This window comes from Oncorhynchus mykiss, chromosome 15 (genome assembly GCF_057628025.1).
Source record: "Oncorhynchus mykiss isolate SJ-2025 chromosome 15, ASM5762802v1, whole genome shotgun sequence".
Classification (NCBI taxonomy): Eukaryota; Metazoa; Chordata; class Actinopteri; order Salmoniformes; family Salmonidae; genus Oncorhynchus; species Oncorhynchus mykiss.
The window spans coordinates 5,692,815-5,711,230 of record NC_143036.1 but is presented as its reverse complement, the minus strand read 5'-3'; the positions used below and the strand labels follow the sequence as shown (position 1 = coordinate 5,711,230).

Genomic DNA, 18,416 nt, shown 5'->3' with positions numbered 1-18,416 from the left:
AGAGAGGCAATGGTTTTGTGGAATTTACAGTGACCTTCTGGAAATGTACTGCACCTTTACCAGAATGTCCAGGTTTCACACAAATTCCTGTTTGAGTGTTCCTCGAATCAGGAGAAGTTGAGAACAGAGGGAATCCTTCAACTAGGATTCTGTAAAACCAGGGAATTTTGGGTAATGTTACAGGAATAGGACACCATTTGGGATGCATGCGTTAAACATTATGATGTCAGAATGTTCTAGAAACACACTGTTGTTCCCACAACATTATGATGTCAGAATGTTCTAGAAACACACTGTTGTTCCCACAACATTATGATGTCAGAATGTTCTAGAAACACACTGTTGTTCCCACAACGTTATGATGTCAGAATGTTCTAGAAACACACTGTTGTTCCCACAACATTATGATGTCAGAGTGTTCTAGAAGCACGCTGTTGTTCCCACAACATTATGATGTCAGAATGTTCTAGAAGCACGCTGTTGTTCCCACAACATTATGATGTCAGAATGTTCTAGAAGCACGCTGTTGTTCCCACAACGTTATGATGTCAGAATGTTCTAGAAACACACTGTTGTTCCCACAACATTATGATGTCAGAATGTTCTAGAAGCACGCTGTTGTTCCCACAACATTATGATGTCAGAATGTTCTAGAAGCACGCTGTTGTTCCCACAACATTATGATGTCAGAATGTTCTAGAAGCACGCTGTTGTTCCCACAACATTATGATGTCAGAATGTTCTAGAAGCACGCTGTTGTTCCCACAACATTATGATGTCAGAGTGTTCTAGAAGCACGCTGTTGTTCCCACAACGTTATCATGTCAGAATGTTCTAGAAGCACGCTGTTGTTCCCACAACATTATGATGTCAGAGTGTTCTAGAAGCACGCTGTTGTTCCCACAACGTTATGATGTCAGAATGTTCTAGAAGCACGCTGTTGTTCCCACAACGTTATGATGTCAGAATGTTCTAGAAACACACTGTTGTTCCCATAACATTATGATGTCAGAGTGTTCTAGAAGCACGCTGTTGTTCCCACAACGTTATGATGTCAGAGTGTTCTAGAAGCACGCTGTTGTTCCCACAACATTATGATGTCAGAGTGTTCTAGAAGCACGCTGTTGTTCCCACAACATTATGATGTCAGAGTGTTCTAGAAGCACGCTGTTGTTCCCACAACGTTATGATGTCAGAATGTTCTAGAAACACACTGTTGTTCCCACAACATTATGATGTCAGAGTGTTCTAGAAGCACGCTGTTGTTCCCACAGTGTGTGTTTTACAGCCCAGGGCATGAAGAACTACCGCTCAGCTGAGAGAACCACTTTCAACACTTTCTTTGGAAGCTAGGTTTGGGGACAAGAAAACAGAGACAATATATACACTCTTTCAGACAAGAGCCCACATCTGTCTGGGATCTTTATGGAGCATCAGTCAGCTAATCACCACACCACTTTTACCCAGCCCTGGCTAGCCTTTCACTACACCAGCCCACACCCCCTGGCTCTTACCCAGCCCTGGCTAGCCTTTCACTATACCAGCCCACACCCCCTGGCTCTTACCCAGCCCTGGCTAGCCTTTCACTACACCAGCCCACACCCCCTGGCTCTTACTCAGCCCTGGCTAGCCTTTCACTACACCAGCCCACACCCCCTGGCTCTTACCCAGCCCTGGCTAGCCTTTCACTACACCAGCCCACACCCCCTGGCTCTTACTCAGCCCTGGCTAGCCTTTCACTACACCAGCCCACACCCCCTGGCTCTTAACCAGCCCTGTTCTAAACCCAACGAGCTAACAGGCTAGTATATTGTAAGGGTCATCAACTATCCAGACCATCTGTATATCATCAGATGGGACTATCCAGACCATCTGTATATCATCAGATGGGACTATCCAGACCATCTGTATATCATCAGATGGGACTATCCAGACCATCTGTAGGTCATCAGATGGGACTATCCAGACCATCTGTAGGTCATCAGATGGGACTATCCAGATCATCTGTATATCATCAGATGGGACTATCCAGACCATCTGTATATCATCAGATGGGACTATCCAGACCATCTGTAGGTCATCAGATGGGACTATCCAGACCATCTGTATATCATCAGATGGGACTATCCAGACCATCTGTAGGTCATCAGATGGGACTATCCAGACCATCTGTATATCATCAGATGGGACTATCCAGACCATCTGTAGGTCATCAGATGGGACTATCCAGACCATCTGTATATCATCAGATGGGACTATCCAGACCATCTGTATATCATCAGATGGGACTATCCAGACCATCTGTAGGTCATCAGATGGGACTATCCAGACCATCTGTATATCATCAGATGGGACTATCCAGACCATCTGTAGGTCATCAGATGGGACTATCCAGACCATCTGTATATCATCAGATGGGACTATCCAGACCATCTGTAGGTCATCAGATGGGACTATCCAGACCATCTGTAGGTCATCAGATGGGACTATCCAGACCATCTGTATATCATCAGATGGGACTATCCAGACCATCTGTAGGTCATCAGATGGGACTATCCAGACCATCTGTATATCATCAGATGGGGCTATCCAGACCATCTGTATATCATCAGATGGGACTATCCAGACCATCTGTATATCATCAGATGGGACTATCCAGACCATCTGTAGGTCATCAGATGGGACTATCCAGACCATCTGTATATCATCAGATGGGACTATCCAGACCATCTGTATATCATCAGATGGGGCTATCCAGACCATCTGTATATCATCAGATGGGACTATCCAGACCATCTGTATATCATCAGATGGGACTATCCAGACCATCTGTAGGTCATCAGATGGGACTATCCAGACCATCTGTATATCATCAGATGGGACTATCCAGACCATCTGTATATCATCAGATGGGACTATCCAGACCATCTGTATATCATCAGATGGGACTATCCAGACCATCTGTATATCATCAGATGGGACTATCCAGACCATCTGTAGGTCATCAGATGGGACTATCCAGACCATCTGTATATCATCAGATGGGACTATCCAGACCATCTGTAGGTCATCAGATGGGACTATCCAGACCATCTGTATATCATCAGATGGGACTATCCAGACCATCTGTATATCATCAGATGGGACTATCCAGACCATCTGTAGGTCATCAGATGGGACTATCCAGACCATCTGTATATCATCAGATGGGACTATCCAGACCATCTGTAGGTCATCAGATGGGACTATCCAGACCATCTGTATATCATCAGATGGGACTATCCAGACCATCTGTAGGTCATCAGATGGGACTATCCAGACCATCTGTAGGTCATCAGATGGGACTATCCAGACCATCTGTATATCATCAGATGGGACTATCCAGACCATCTGTAGGTCATTCTTCTTCTTTTTTTCTTTCCCAAGATCGCATAGCAGTTCAGACGTCTTTTGTCCTCGTCTTGTCGTGTCCTGTATATATATATATTTACAACTTTTTTCACATACATTTTATTTTTATTTTCCATCAACTCATCTTCTAAACACTCTCCTGCAACCAGCCTCACCAATTTATATTTATAAAAAAGTATTATTTACCTCAGATCTGCAATCCTTCAGGAAGCTAGCCAGAAACTCCAGGAGGCTGGCCAGAAACTAGCCAGAAGCTAGCCAGGAGCTAGCCCAGAAGCTAATCAGAAGCTAACCACGGTTTGTGGTCATCGGCTGTCCTTTAGTTCGAAAATCTATCGAAAATCTATCGCCAGTTTTGTACGGCGCAGCGCGGCTCGGAACGGAACATACCGGACCAATTTTTCTCTCCATGTCCCTGGATTTCAACTGCTCTCTGGACATTCATACCCGGATCTCACAGCTAGCTAGCTGCTATCCGTGTGACAGTCGGCTTTCGTCGATTCCGGAGCAAACATCGATTGTTCCGGTGCTAGCCAGCTCCGTCAATCACGCCTGAGTCCCATCATTCACTCCTGGGCTGCAGTCACCTATCCGGACCCGTTTCACTGCCTACGCGGAGCCCCACCGGGCCTTCACAACCGGACTGCCGACGTTATCTACCTGAAGGAGATCCGGCTGGCTCCTCTGTCGCGACGTTACCGGAACGCCCATCTGCGGCCCGCTAACCGTTAGCTGTCTTTCCGGCTGCTATCTGAATAGACAATCGGACAATTTATTTATTTGAATTATTATGTTTTCTTCTCGGGCCTCTATAACTATATCTATTGTTCTTATTTTTGTTGTTGTGTGATTTGGATTAATCCCCTCTACCACACGGAACCCCACTAATCTACTGACCGAACGCAAGAGGTGGCTAACAACAGACTCCATCCTATGCTAGCTTGCTACCGGTTGGCTTGGCTAGCTGTCTAAATCGCCGTGACCCTAAACCAACCTCTCCACTCACTGGACCCTTTTGATCACTCGACTAAGCATGCCTCTCCTTAATGTCAATATGTCTTGTCCATTGCTGTTCTGGTTAGTGTTTATTGGCTTATTTCACTGTAGAGCCTCTAGTCCTGCTCACTATACCTTATCCAACCTATTAGTTCCACCACCCACACATGCAATGACATCTCCTGGTTTCAATGATGTTTCTAGAGACAATATCTCTCTCTTCATCACTCAATACCTAGGTTTACCTCCACTGTATTCACATCCTACCTTACCTTTGTCTGTACATTATACCTTGATGCTATTTTATCGCCCCCAGAAACCTCCTTTTACTCTCTGTTCCAGACGTTCTAGACGACCAATTCTTATTGCTTTTAGTCGCACCCTTATCCTACTCCTCCTATGTTCCTCTGGCGATGTAGAGGTGAATCCAGGCCCTGCAGTGCCTAGCTCCACTCCTATTCCCCAGGCGCTCTCTTTTGACGACTTCTGTAACCGTAATAGCCTTGGTTTCATGCATGTTAACATTAGAAGCCTCCTCCCTAAGTTTGTTCTATTCACTGCTTTAGCACACTCTGCCAACCCGGATGTTCTAGCTGTGTCTGAATCCTGGCTTAGGAAGACCACCAAAAATTCAGACATTTTAATTCCAAACTACAACATTTTCAGACAAGATAGAACTGCCAAAGGGGGCGGTGTTGCAATTTACTGCAAATATAGCCTGCAGAGTTCTGTCCTACTATCCAGGTCTGTACCCAAACAATTTGAACTTCTACTTTTAAAAATCCACCTTTCTAAAAACAAGTCTCTCACCGTTGCCGCCTGCTATAGACCACCCTCTGCCCCCAGCTGTGCTCTGGACACCATATGTGAACTGATTGCCCCCCATCTATCTTCAGAGCTCGTGCTGCTAGGCGACCTAAACTGGAACATGCTTAACACCCCAGCCATCCTACAATCTAAACTTGATGCCCTCAATCTCACACAAATCATCAATGAACCTACCAGGTACCTCCCCAAAGCCTTAAACACGGGCACCCTCATAGATATCATCCTAACCAACTTCCCCTCTAAATACACCTCTGCTGTCTTCAACCAAGATCTCAGCGATCACTGCCTCATTGCCTGCATCCGTAATGGGTCAGCGGTCAAACGACCTCCTCTCATCACTGTAAAACGCTCCCTGAAACACTTCAGCGAGCAGGCCTTTCTAATCGACCTGGCCGGGGTATCCTGGAAGGATATTGACCTCATCCCGTCAGTAGAGGATGCCTGGATATTTTTTAAAAATGCCTTCCTAACCATCTTAAATAAACATGCCCCATTCAAGAAATTTAGAACCAGGAACAGATATAGCCCTTGGTTCTCCCCAGACCTGACTGCCCTTAATCAACACAAAAACGTCCTATGGCGTTCTGCATTAGCATCGAACAGCCCCCGTGATATGCAGCTGTTCAGGGAAGCTAGAAACCATTATACACAGGCAGTTAGAAAAGCCAAGGCTAGCTTTTTCAAGCAGAAATTTGCTTCTTGCAACACTAACTCAAAAAAGTTCTGGGACACTGTAAAGTCCATGGAGAATAAGAACACCTCCTCCCAGCTGCCCACTGCACTGAAGATAGGAAACACTGTCACCACTGATAAATCCACCATAATTGAAAATTTCAATAAGCATTTTTCTACTGCTGGCCATGCTTTCCACCTGGCTACTCCTACCCCTGTCAACAGCACTGCACCCCCAACAGCAACTCGCCCAAGCCTTCCCCATTTCTCCTTCTCCCAAATCCATTCAGCTGATGTTCTGAAAGAGCTGCAAAATCTGGACCCCTACAAATCAGCCGGGCTAGACAATCTGGACCCTTTCTTTCTAAAATTATCTGCCGAAATTGTTGCCACCCCTATTACTAGCCTGTTCAACCTCTCTTTCGTGTCGTCTGAGATTCCCAAAGATTGGAAAGCAGCTGCGGTCATCCCCCTCTTCAAAGGGGGGGACACTCTTGACCCAAACTGCTACAGACCTATATCTATCCTACCATGCCTTTCTAAGGTCTTCGAAAGCCAAGTCAACAAACAGATTACCGACCATTTTGAATCTCACCATACCTTCTCTGCTATGCAATCTGGTTTCAGAGCTGGTCATGGGTGCACCTTCAGCCACGCTCAAGGTCCTAAACGATATCTTAACCGCCATCGATAAGAAACATTACTGTGCAGCCGTATTCATTGATCTGGCCAAGGCTTTCGACTCTGTCAATCACCACATCCTCATCGGCAGACTCAACAGCCTTGGTTTCTCAAATGATTGCCTCGCCTGGTTCACCAACTACTTCTCTGATAGAGTTCAGTGTGTCAAATCTGAGGGTCTGTTGTCCGGACCTCTGGCAGTCTCTATGGGGGTGCCACAGGGTTCAATTCTTGGACCGACTCTCTTCTCTGTATACATCAATGAGGTCGCTCTTGCTGCTGGTGAGTCTCTGATCCACCTCTACGCAGACGACACCATTCTGTATACTTCCGGCCCTTCTTTGGACACTGTGTTAACAACCCTCCAGGCAAGCTTCAATGCCATACAACTCTCCTTCCGTGGCCTCCAACTGCTCTTAAATACAAGTAAAACTAAATGCATGCTCTTCAACCGATCACTACCTGCACCTACCCGCCTGTCCAACATCACTACTCTGGACGGCTCTGACTTAGAATACGTGGACAACTACAAATACTTAGGTGTCTGGTTAGACTGTAAACTCTCCTTCCAGACCCATATCAAACATCTCCAATCCAAAGTTAAATCTAGAATTGGCTTCCTATTTCGCAACAAAGCATCCTTCACTCATGCTGCCAAACATACCCTTGTAAAACTGACCATCCTACCAATCCTCGACTTTGGCGATGTAATTTACAAAATAGCCTCCAATACCCTACTCAACAAACTGGATGCAGTCTATCACAGTGCAATCCGTTTTGTCACCAAAGCCCCATACACTACCCACCATTGCGACCTGTACGCTCTCGTTGGCTGGCCCTCGCTTCATACTCGTCGCCAAACCCACTGGCTCCATGTCATCTACAAGACCCTGCTAGGTAAAGTTCCCCCTTATCTCAGCTCGCTGGTCACCATAGCATCTCCCACCTGTAGCACACGCTCCAGCAGGTATATCTCTCTAGTCACCCCCAAAACCAATTCTTTCTTTGGCCGCCTCTCTTTCCAGTTCTCTGCTGCCAATGACTGGAACGAACTACAAAAATCTCTGAAACTGGAAACACTTATCTCCCTCACTAGCTTTAAGCACCAACTGTCAGAGCAGCTCACAGATTACTGCACCTGTACATAGCCCACATATAATTTAGCCCTATCAACTACCTCTTTCCCAACTGTATTTAATTTATTTATTTATTTTGCTCCTTTGCACCCCATTATTTTTATTTCTACTTTGCACATTCTTCCATTGCAAAACTACCATTCCAGTGTTTTACTTGCTATATTGTATTTACCTTGCCACCAAGGCCTTTTTTTGCCTTTACCTCCCTTCTCACCTCATTTGCTCACATTGTACATTGTATATAGACTTGTTTATACTTTATTATTGACTGTATGTTTGTTTTACTCCATGTGTAACTCTGTGTTGTTGTATCTGTCGAACTGCTTTGCTTTATCTTGGCCAGGTCGCAATTGTAAATGAGAACTTGTTCTCAACTTGCCTACCTGGTTAAATAAAGGTAAAATAAATAAAATAAATAAAAAAAAAAGATGGGACTATCCAGACCATCTGTATATCATCAGATGGGGCTATCCAGACCATCTGTATATCATCAGATGGGACTATCCAGACCATCTGTATATCATCAGATGGGACTATCCAGACCATCTGTAGGTCATCAGATGGGACTATCCAGACCATCTGTATATCATCAGATGGGACTATCCAGACCATCTGTATATCATCAGATGGGACTATCCAGACCATCTGTATATCATCAGATGGGACTATCCAGATCATCTGTATATCATCAGATGGGACTATCCAGACCATCTGTAGGTCATCAGATGGGACTATCCAGACCATCTGTATATCATCAGATGGGACTATCCAGACCATCTGTATATCATCAGATGGGACTATCCAGACCATCTGTATATCATCAGATGGGACTATCCAGACCATCTGTAGGTCATCAGATGGGACTATCCAGACCATCTGTATATCATCAGATGGGACTATCCAGATAAAGTGGGACTAAGAGTTCCATTGTGATTTCCCACCACATACACAGTATGAGTATTTGATACTTTTTATTAGTTCCATGCAAAATTACAGCATTCAGTTACAGCAGGTTTCATTAGAGTTAAAAGATCAAATATCACACTAATTCCAATCATTTGTTACTCAAATGCAACCACACACTATTTCAAGTTATTTCAATCTTATGCAATCACCCACTATTTCAATCTTATGCAATCATTATTACATGCATACAGTAGGTATGAAGTCAGAGAGACATATATCGCATTTGCCATGAGGGAGAGAGTGAGTGAGTGAGTGAGTGAGTGAGTGAGTGAGTGAGTGAGTGAGTGAGTGAGTGAGTGAGACAACAGAATGGCTTAATAACATTCTGAATAATAAATGAGATAATTCAACAATAAAAGTGCATCAGAACTAGTATCCCTACTGATAGGTCATTCATGCTAATCATACTATCCTACAAGACGTTTTAAAATCAGTTCAATTATTGTATTTTTAACAGATGACAATCTACTGTATTTTAAATGTGCTATAATATAATAATATGTCTTAATAGCGGTAATATCGTAGTTGTTGTAGTTGTTGTATAGTTGATGGTCACCGGTTAAGGTTCTTGTTCTTGATTGCCTTCATCAGCGGGATCCACTTCGAGCATTTGGCTCGACCCCAGTTTGACATCTGCCTGTGACCTTTGACCTCTGTGGGCCCGTCATGTTCGTCTGCCTCCGAGGTGATCTCCATCTTCTGGATCATCAGCTTCATCAGGTCGTGCTGCTTCTCCAGCGCACTGGATATCTCCTTCAGTCTGCATGGGATTATATAGATATATATACACTGGATATCTCCTTCAGTCTGTATGGGATTATATAGAGATACATACACTGGATATCTCCTTCAGTCTGTATGGGATTATATAGAGATACATACACTGGATATCTCCTTCAGTCTGTATGGGATTATATAGAGATATAAATACTGGATATCTCCTTCAGTCTGTATGGGATTATATAAAGATATAAACACTGGATATCTCCTTCAGTCTGTATGGGATTATATAGATATATACACTGGATATCTCCTTCAGTCTGTATGGGATTATATAGAGATATACACACTGGATATCTCCTTCAGTCTGTATGGGATTATATTATATAGAGATATACACACTGGATATCTCATTCAGTCTGTATGGGATTATATAGAAATATATACACTGGATATCTCCTTCAGTCTGTATGGGATTATATAGAGATATACACGCTGGATATCTCCTTCAGTCTGTATGGGATTATTTTATATAGAGATATATACACTGGATATCTTCTTCAGTCTGTATAGGATTATTTAGATATATACACTGGATATCTCCTTCAGTCTGTATGGGATTATATAGATATATACACAGGATATCTCCTTCAGTCTGTATGGGATTATATAGAGATATACACACTGGATATCTCCTTCAGTCTGTATGGGATTATATAGAGATATATACACTGGATATCTTATTCAGTCTGTATGGGATTATTTAGATATATACACTGGATATCTCCTTCAGTCTGTATGGGATTATTTAGATATATACACTGGATATCTCCTTCAGTCTGTATGGGATTATTTAGATATATACACTGGATATCTCCTTCAGTCTGTATGGGATTATATAGAAATGTAAATACTGGATATCTCCCTCAGTTATTAACATAGAAACATATACTGGATCTCTCCTTCAGTCTGTATAGGAACTTATACAGTATTTATATTCTATCTCCTTTAGTCTATAACATAGAAACACACACAGGATACCTCCTTTAGTCTATAACATAGAAACACACACAGGATATCTCCTTCAGTCTATAACATAGAAACACACACAGGATATCTCCTTCAGTCTATAACATAGAAACACACACAGGATATCTCCTTCAGTCTATAACATAGAAACACACACAGGATACCTCCTTTAGTCTATAACATAGAAACACACACAGGATATCTCCTTCAGTCTATAACATAGAAACACACACAGGATATCTCCTTCAGTCTATAACATAGAAACACACAGACTGAAGGAGATGGCCAGTGTGTAAGACAAGACCACTAGAGGCTGCTCACACACCATACAAACCCCTAGTCCACCTTTATACACACACCACACAACCCACAACAACCGTTTCTGATCGTACGCGTCACCTTTGCTTCTGTTTGCGTAGTTTGGCTTCGACAGAGGTTGAAGTTGACGAGTTGGTCATTAGATGAGTTCGCACTTCGTTGGCTTCTCCTTGACTCCAGAACTGCAGTTAAATAGAGACCATTTGAACAAACGGTTACCAGTGAATACTGCACAGCCCTTTAATTATTTAGTATAACGATGGAGAAACTAAGAAGATCCTATATGTTGAATATACAGTACCAGTCAAAGGTTTGGACACACCTACTCATTGAATTATATTTTTTTCTTTATTTTTACTATTTTCAACATTGTAGAATAATAGTGAAGACGTCAAAACTATGACATTACACAAATAGAATCATGAAGTAACCAAAAAACAGTGTTAAATAAATCAAAATTTATATTTGAGATGCTTCAAGTAGACATCCGTTGCCTTTAATGACAGCTTTGCACACTCTTTGTATTCTCACAACCAGCTTTATGAGAAATGCTATTCCAACAGTCTTGAAAGAGTTCCCACATATGCTGTTGGCTGATGTGTTGGTATTCAGGCCAAAGAGATCAATTTTGGTTTCATCAGACCAGAAAATCTTGTTTCTTTAGGTGCCCTTTTACAAATTCCAAGCGGGCTGTCATGTGCTTTTTACTGAGGAGTAGCTTCCGTCTGGCCACTCAACCATAAAGGCCTGATTGGTGGAGTGCTGCAGAGATGGTTGTCCTTCTGAAAGGTTCTCCCATCTCCACAGAGGAACTCTAGAGCACTGTCAGAGTGACCATCTGGTTCTTGGTCACCTCCCTGCCCAAGGTCCTTCTCCCCCGATTGCTCAGTTTAGCTGGGTGGCCAGCTCTAGGAAGTGTCTTGGTGGTTCTAAACGTCTTCCATTTTAGAATGATGGAGGCCACCCAGATGTTCTTGTGGAAAAAGTCAAAGGTTCTGAATTCTTTCCCGAAGATATTGTACATGCTGTATACATTGTCCTGTCAATAGACACCTACATACAGCTAGCCTGTAACTCTACTCTAAGTGATACAGCCTGTAACTCTACTCTAGGTGATACAGCCTGTAACTCTACTCTAAGTGATACAGCCTGTAACTCTACTCTAAGTGATACAGCCTGTAACTCTACTCTAAGTGATACAGCCTGTAACTCTACTCTAAGTGATACAGCCTGTAACTCTACTCTAAGTGATACAGCCTGTAACTCTACTCTAAGTGATACAGCCTGTAACTCTACTCTAAGTGATACAGCCTGTAACTCTACTCTAAGTGATACAGCCTGTAACTCTACTCTAAGCGATACAGCCTGTAACTCTACTCTAAGCGATACAGCCTGTAACTCTACTCTAAGTGATACAGCCTGTAACTCTACTCTAAGTGATACAGCCTGTAACTCTACTCTAAGTGATACAGCCTGTAACTCTAAGTGATACAGCCTGTAACTCTACTCTAAGTGATACAGCCTGTAACTCTAAGTGATACAGCCTGTAACTCTACTCTAAGTGATACAGCCTGTAACTCTACTCTAAGTGATACAGCCTGTAACTCTACTCTAAGTGATACAGCCTGTAACTCTACTCTAAGTGATACAGCCTGTAACTCTACTCGAAGTGATACAGCCTGTAACTCTACTCTAAGTGATACAGCCTGTAACTCTAAGTGATACAGCCTGTAACTCTACTCTAAGTGATACAGCCTGTAACTCTAAGTGATACAGCCTGTAACTCTAAGTGATACAGCCTGTAACTCTAAGTGATACAGCCTGTAACTCTACTCTAAGTGATACAGCCTGTAACTCTAAGTGATACAGCCTGTAACTCTAAGTGATACAGCCTGTAACTCTACTCTAAGTGATACAGCCTGTAACTCTAAGTGATACAGCCTGTAACTCTACTCTAAGTGATACAGCCTGTAACTCTACTCTAAGTGATACAGCCTGTAACTCTACTCTAAGTGATACAGCCTGTAACTCTAAGTGATACAGCCTGTAACTCTACTCTAAGTGATACAGCCTGTAACTCTAAGTGATACAGCCTGTAACTCTACTCTAAGTGATACAGCCTGTAACTCTACTCTAAGTGATACAGCCTGTAACTACTCTAAGTGATACAGCCTGTAACTCTACTCTAAGCGATACAGCCTGTAACTCTACTCTAAGTGATACAGCCTGTAACTCTACTCTAAGTGATACAGCCTGTAACTCTAAGTGATACAGCCTGTAACTCTACTCTAAGTGATACAGCCTGTAACTCTACTCTAAGTGATACAGCCTGTAACTCTAAGTGATACAGCCTGTAACTCTAAGTGATACAGCCTGTAACTCTACTCTAAGTGATACAGCCTGTAACTCTAAGTGATACAGCCTGTAACTCTACTCTAAGTGATACAGCCTGTAACTCTAAGTGATACAGCCTGTAACTCTACTCTAAGTGATACAGCCTGTAACTCTACTCTAAGTGAAACAGCCTGTAACTCTAAGTGATACAGCCTGTAACTCTACTCTAAGTGATACAGCCTGTAACTCTACTCTAAGTGATACAGCCTGTAACTCTAAGTGATACAGCCTGTAACTCTACTCTAAGTGATACAGCCTGTAACTCTACTCTAAGTGATACAGCCTGTAACTCTACTCTAAGTGATACAGCCTGTAACTCTACTCTAAGTGATACAGCCTGTAACTCTACTCTAAGTGATACAGCCTGTAACTCTAAGTGATACAGCCTGTAACTCTAAGTGATACAGCCTGTAACTCTAAGTGATACAGCCTGTAACTCTAAGTGATACAGCCTGTAACTCTAAGTGATACAGCCCGTAACTCTAAGTGATACAGCCTGTAACTCTACTCTAAGTGATTCAGCCTGTAACTCTACTCTAAGTTATTCAGCCTGTAACTCTAAGTGATACAGCCTGTAACTCTAAGCGATACAGCCTGTAACTCTACTCTAAGTGATACAGCCTGTAACTCTACTCTAAGTGATACAGCCTGTAACTCTAAGTGATTCAGCCTGTAACTCTACTCTAAGTTATTCAGCCTGTAACTCTAAGTGATACAGCCTGTAACTCTAAGCGATACAGCCTGTAACTCTACTCTAAGTGATACAGCCTGTAACTCTACTCTAAGTGATACAGCCTGTAACTCTAAGTGATTCAGCCTGTAACTCCACTCTAAGTGATTCAGCCTGTAACTCTAAGTGATACAGCCTGTAACTCTAAGTGATACAGCCTGTAACTCTAAGTGATACAGCCTGTAACTCTACTCTAAGTGATACAGCCTGCAACTCTACTCTAAGTGATACAGCCTGTAACTCTACTCTAAGTGATACAGCCTGTAACACTACTCTAAGTGATACAGCCTGTAACTCTAAGTGATACAGCCTGTAACTCTAAGTGATACAGCCTGTAACTCTACTCTAAGTGATACAACCTGTAACTCTACTCTAAGTGATACAGCCTGTAACTCTACTCTAAGTGATACAGCCTGTAACTCTACTCTAAGTGATACAGCCTGTAACTCTACTCTAAGTGATACAGCCTGTAACTCTAAGTGATTCAGCCTGTAACTCTACTCTAAGTGATTCAGCCTGTAACTCTAAGTGATACAGCCTGTAACTCTAAGTGATACAGCCTGTAACTCTAAGTGATACAGCCTGTAACTCTACTCTAAGTGATACAGCCTGTAACTCTACTCTAAGTGATACAGCCTGTAACTCTAAGTGATACAGCCTGTAACTCTAAGTGATACAGCCTGTAACTCTAAGTGATACAGCCTGTAACTCTAAGTGATACAGCCTGTAACTCTACTCTAAGTGATACAGCATGTAACTCTACTCTAAGTGATACAGCATGTAACTCTACTCTAAGTGATACAGCCTGTAACTCTACTCTAAGTGATACAGCCTGTAACTCTAAGTGATACAGCCTGTAACTCTAAGTGATACAGCCTGTAACTCTACTCTAAGTGATACAGCCTGTAACTCTACTCTAAGTGATACAGCCTGTAACTCTAAGTGATACAGCTTGTAACTCTAAGTGATACAGCCTGTAACTCTAAGTGATACAGCCCGTAACTCTACTCTAAGTGATACAGCCTGTAACTCTACTCTAAGTGATTCAGCCTGTAACTCTACTCTAAGTGATTCAGCCTGTAACTCTAAGTGATACAGCCTGTAACTCTAAGCGATACAGCCTGTAACTCTACTCTAAGTGATACAGCCTGTAACTCTACTCTAAGTGATACAGCCTGTAACTCTAAGTGATTCAGCCTGTAACTCTACTCTAAGTGATTCAGCCTGTAACTCTAAGTGATACAGCCTGTAACTCTAAGTGATACAGCCTGTAACTCTACTCTAAGTGATACAGCCTGTAACTCTACTCTAAGTGATACAGCCTGTAACTCTACTCTAAGTGATACAGCCTGTAACACTACTCTAAGTGATACAGCCTGTAACTCTAAGTGATACAGCCTGTAACTAAGTGATACAGCCTGTAACTCTAAGTGATACAGCCTGTAACGCTAAGTGATACAGCCTGTAACTCTAAGTGATACAGCCTGTAACTCTAAGTGATACAGCCTGTAACTCTAAGTGATACAGCCTGTAACTCTACTCTAAGCGATTCAGCCTGTAACTCTAAGTGATACAGCCTGTAACTCTAAGTGATACAGCCTGTAACTCTAAGTGATACAGCCTGTAACTCTACTCTAAGTGATACAGCCTGTAACTCTACTCTAAGTGATACAGCCTGTAACTCTACTCTAAGTGATACAGCCTGTAACACTACTCTAAGTGATACAGCCTGTAACTCTAAGTGATACAGCCTGTAACTCTAAGTGATACAGCCTGTAACTCTACTCTAAGTGATACAGCCTGTAACTCTACTCTAAGTGATACAGCCTGTAACTCTACTCTAAGTGATACAGCCTGTAACTCTACTCTAAGTGATACAGCCTGTAACTCTACTCTAAGTGATACAGCCTGTAACTCTAAGTGATTCAGCCTGTAACTCTACTCTAAGTGATTCAGCCTGTAACTCTAAGTGATACAGCCTGTAACTCTAAGTGATACAGCCTGTAACTCTAAGTGATACAGCCTGTAACTCTACTCTAAGTGATACAGCCTGTAACTCTACTCTAAGTGATACAGCCTGTAACTCTAAGTGATACAGCCTGTAACTCTAAGTGATACAGCCTGTAACTCTAAGTGATACAGCCTGTAACTCTACTCTAAGTGATACAGCCTGTAACTCTACTCTAAGTGATACAGCATGTAACTCTACTCTAAGTGATACAGCCTGTAACTCTACTCTAAGTGATACAGCTTGTAACACTACTCTAAGTGATACAGCCTGTAACTCTAAGTGATACAGCCTGTAACTCTAAGTGATACAGCCTGTAACTCTACTCTAAGTGATACAGCCTGTAACTCTACTCTAAGTGATACAGCCTGTAACTCTACTCTAAGTGATACAGCCTGTAACTCTAAGTGATACAGCTTGTAACTCTAAGTGATACAGCCTGTAACTCTAAGTGATACAGCCCGTAACTCTACTCTAAGTGATACAGCCTGTAACTCTACTCTAAGTGATTCAGCCTGTAACTCTACTCTAAGTGATTCAGCCTGTAACTCTAAGTGATACAGCCTGTAACTCTAAGCGATACAGCCTGTAACTCTACTCTAAGTGATACAGCCTGTAACTCTACTCTAAGTGATACAGCCTGTAACTCTAAGTGATTCAGCCTGTAACTCTACTCTAAGTGATTCAGCCTGTAACTCTAAGTGATACAGCCTGTAACTCTAAGTGATACAGCCTGTAACTCTACTCTAAGTGATACAGCCTGTAACTCTACTCTAAGTGATACAGCCTGTAACTCTACTCTAAGTGGTACAGCCTGTAACACTACTCTAAGTGATACAGCCTGTAACTCTAAGTGATACAGCCTGTAACTAAGTGATACAGCCTGTAACTCTAAGTGATACAGCCTGTAACGCTAAGTGATACAGCCTGTAACTCTAAGTGATACAGCCTGTAACTCTAAGTGATACAGCCTGTAACTCTAAGTGATACAGCCTGTAACTCTACTCTAAGCGATTCTGCTATTCATGTTTTTTGATTTAAGTCATTATTTTTTTTGCCTCCGCTTTTGAACGTTTTGTAGATTTGTAGTTTTATACACTCAGTGTTATAATCTACAGTGATCATCCTCCGTTCTCTATGTCGTTTGTTATTGAAGACCTCAATAGAGAAGACATCAATCTACACCAGTCACCAATAACTCTACTTTTCAATTTAGGTGTTGTTTTCCCTCCAGTGAATGCGACTCTGAGCACTTGGGTTACGTTCAAACAGCGTCTCTGAATAGGATAACTGATCTACTGGAGCATTAGTTTTGTCTTGTAGATTTGAATCCTACTATGAGATGCTTTACGTATCCAGGCCCAGGCACCATACCCACCTTGGAGCACTTGCGGTTGGGATAGATGGTGATGGATGACCGGTCCACTCTCTTCAACAACCAGTATGGCATCTTCTCCTCCAGATTGGTGTGGAGTTCAATCTGACATAGAGAGACATCATTGCCTCCAGTCATCAAAATCCACAAGGAATTTTGTCATATTGAGTATTTGGAGAAAGGTTAAGCTATATTTTGGTATACTAGTACAATATGATGAAGAAGTGATGTTGACCCAATCAGAACAAACTTTACAATGACACTAAAACAAGTACCCATTAGCTATTCAAAATGTCTAAAAATTCCTCAAAACAACCTAAAATAAGCATAAAATTACAAAAATCTTATCAAGTGGACTTGATTGTTATCCAGCTACAAACCTGCATGGCTATTCTCTTCAGAGTGGCACTTCTCTGTACCTCAGCGATGTCACCGACAGCCAATCCAATCTGTAGTACACACAAAGGGACACCAATAGGAACCATCAATATTTTGATAGGTTGTCAGCTATCCATTGACAATTAGCATTGACCTCGCATAGTCTCTTTTCCCTGCGAAAAGTGGGTGTGTCTTTCAATAGTCTAAAGCGCTTTCCTCTCCATGTCTCCTCCCATTCATCAATAAAGAGACAAGGAAAGATCTAAGGAAACGAGACCAGAGAGGGAGCCACTTTCGAACTGTTGAGATTAATCCCTTAGATCAATGGTGTCTAACTCATGAATCTGCCAAAATGAAGACAAAATTCAATGCAGACATATCCTTTTTCAGCCTGGTCTCATTGACTATACATAACATATTAAATGTAGGGGGATACCTAGTCAGCTGTACAACTGAATGCAATCAACTGAAATGTGTCTTCCGCATTTAACCACACCCCTCTAACCACACACTATGCTGGCCTTTTATGCAGAGTTGCAAAGAAAAAGCCATATCTCAGACTGGCCAACAAAAATAAAATATTAAGATGGGCAAAACACAGACTCTGGACAGAGGAACTCTGCCTAGAAGGCCAGCATCCTGAAGTTGCCTGTTGACGTTGAGGCTGGTGTTTTGTGGGTACTATTTAATGAAGCTGCCAGTTAAAGACTTGTGAGGCGTCTGTTTCTCAAACTAGACACCCTAATGTACTTGTCCTCTTTCTATTCCGGTTAG

At 42.3% G+C, this 18,416-nt stretch overlaps 1 protein-coding gene across 1 annotated transcript in view; it reads right to left on the bottom strand.

The window, feature by feature from the left end:
• Window positions 1-8,678: 8,678 nt before the first annotated feature.
• LOC110490883 (transient receptor potential cation channel subfamily A member 1) overlaps window positions 8,679-18,416 on the bottom strand; it is an 88,410-nt gene continuing 78,672 nt past the window's right edge. The window contains exons 24-27 of the mRNA XM_090199233.1: window positions 17,645-17,713; window positions 17,268-17,369; window positions 10,839-10,939; window positions 8,679-9,450 (exon numbers count right to left, since the gene is read on the bottom strand). Of these exons, the coding sequence (XP_090055359.1) occupies window positions 9,243-9,450; window positions 10,839-10,939; window positions 17,268-17,369; window positions 17,645-17,713 (480 nt within the window). The 3' untranslated portion in view covers window positions 8,679-9,242. The remainder of the gene's footprint in view (window positions 9,451-10,838; window positions 10,940-17,267; window positions 17,370-17,644; window positions 17,714-18,416) is intronic.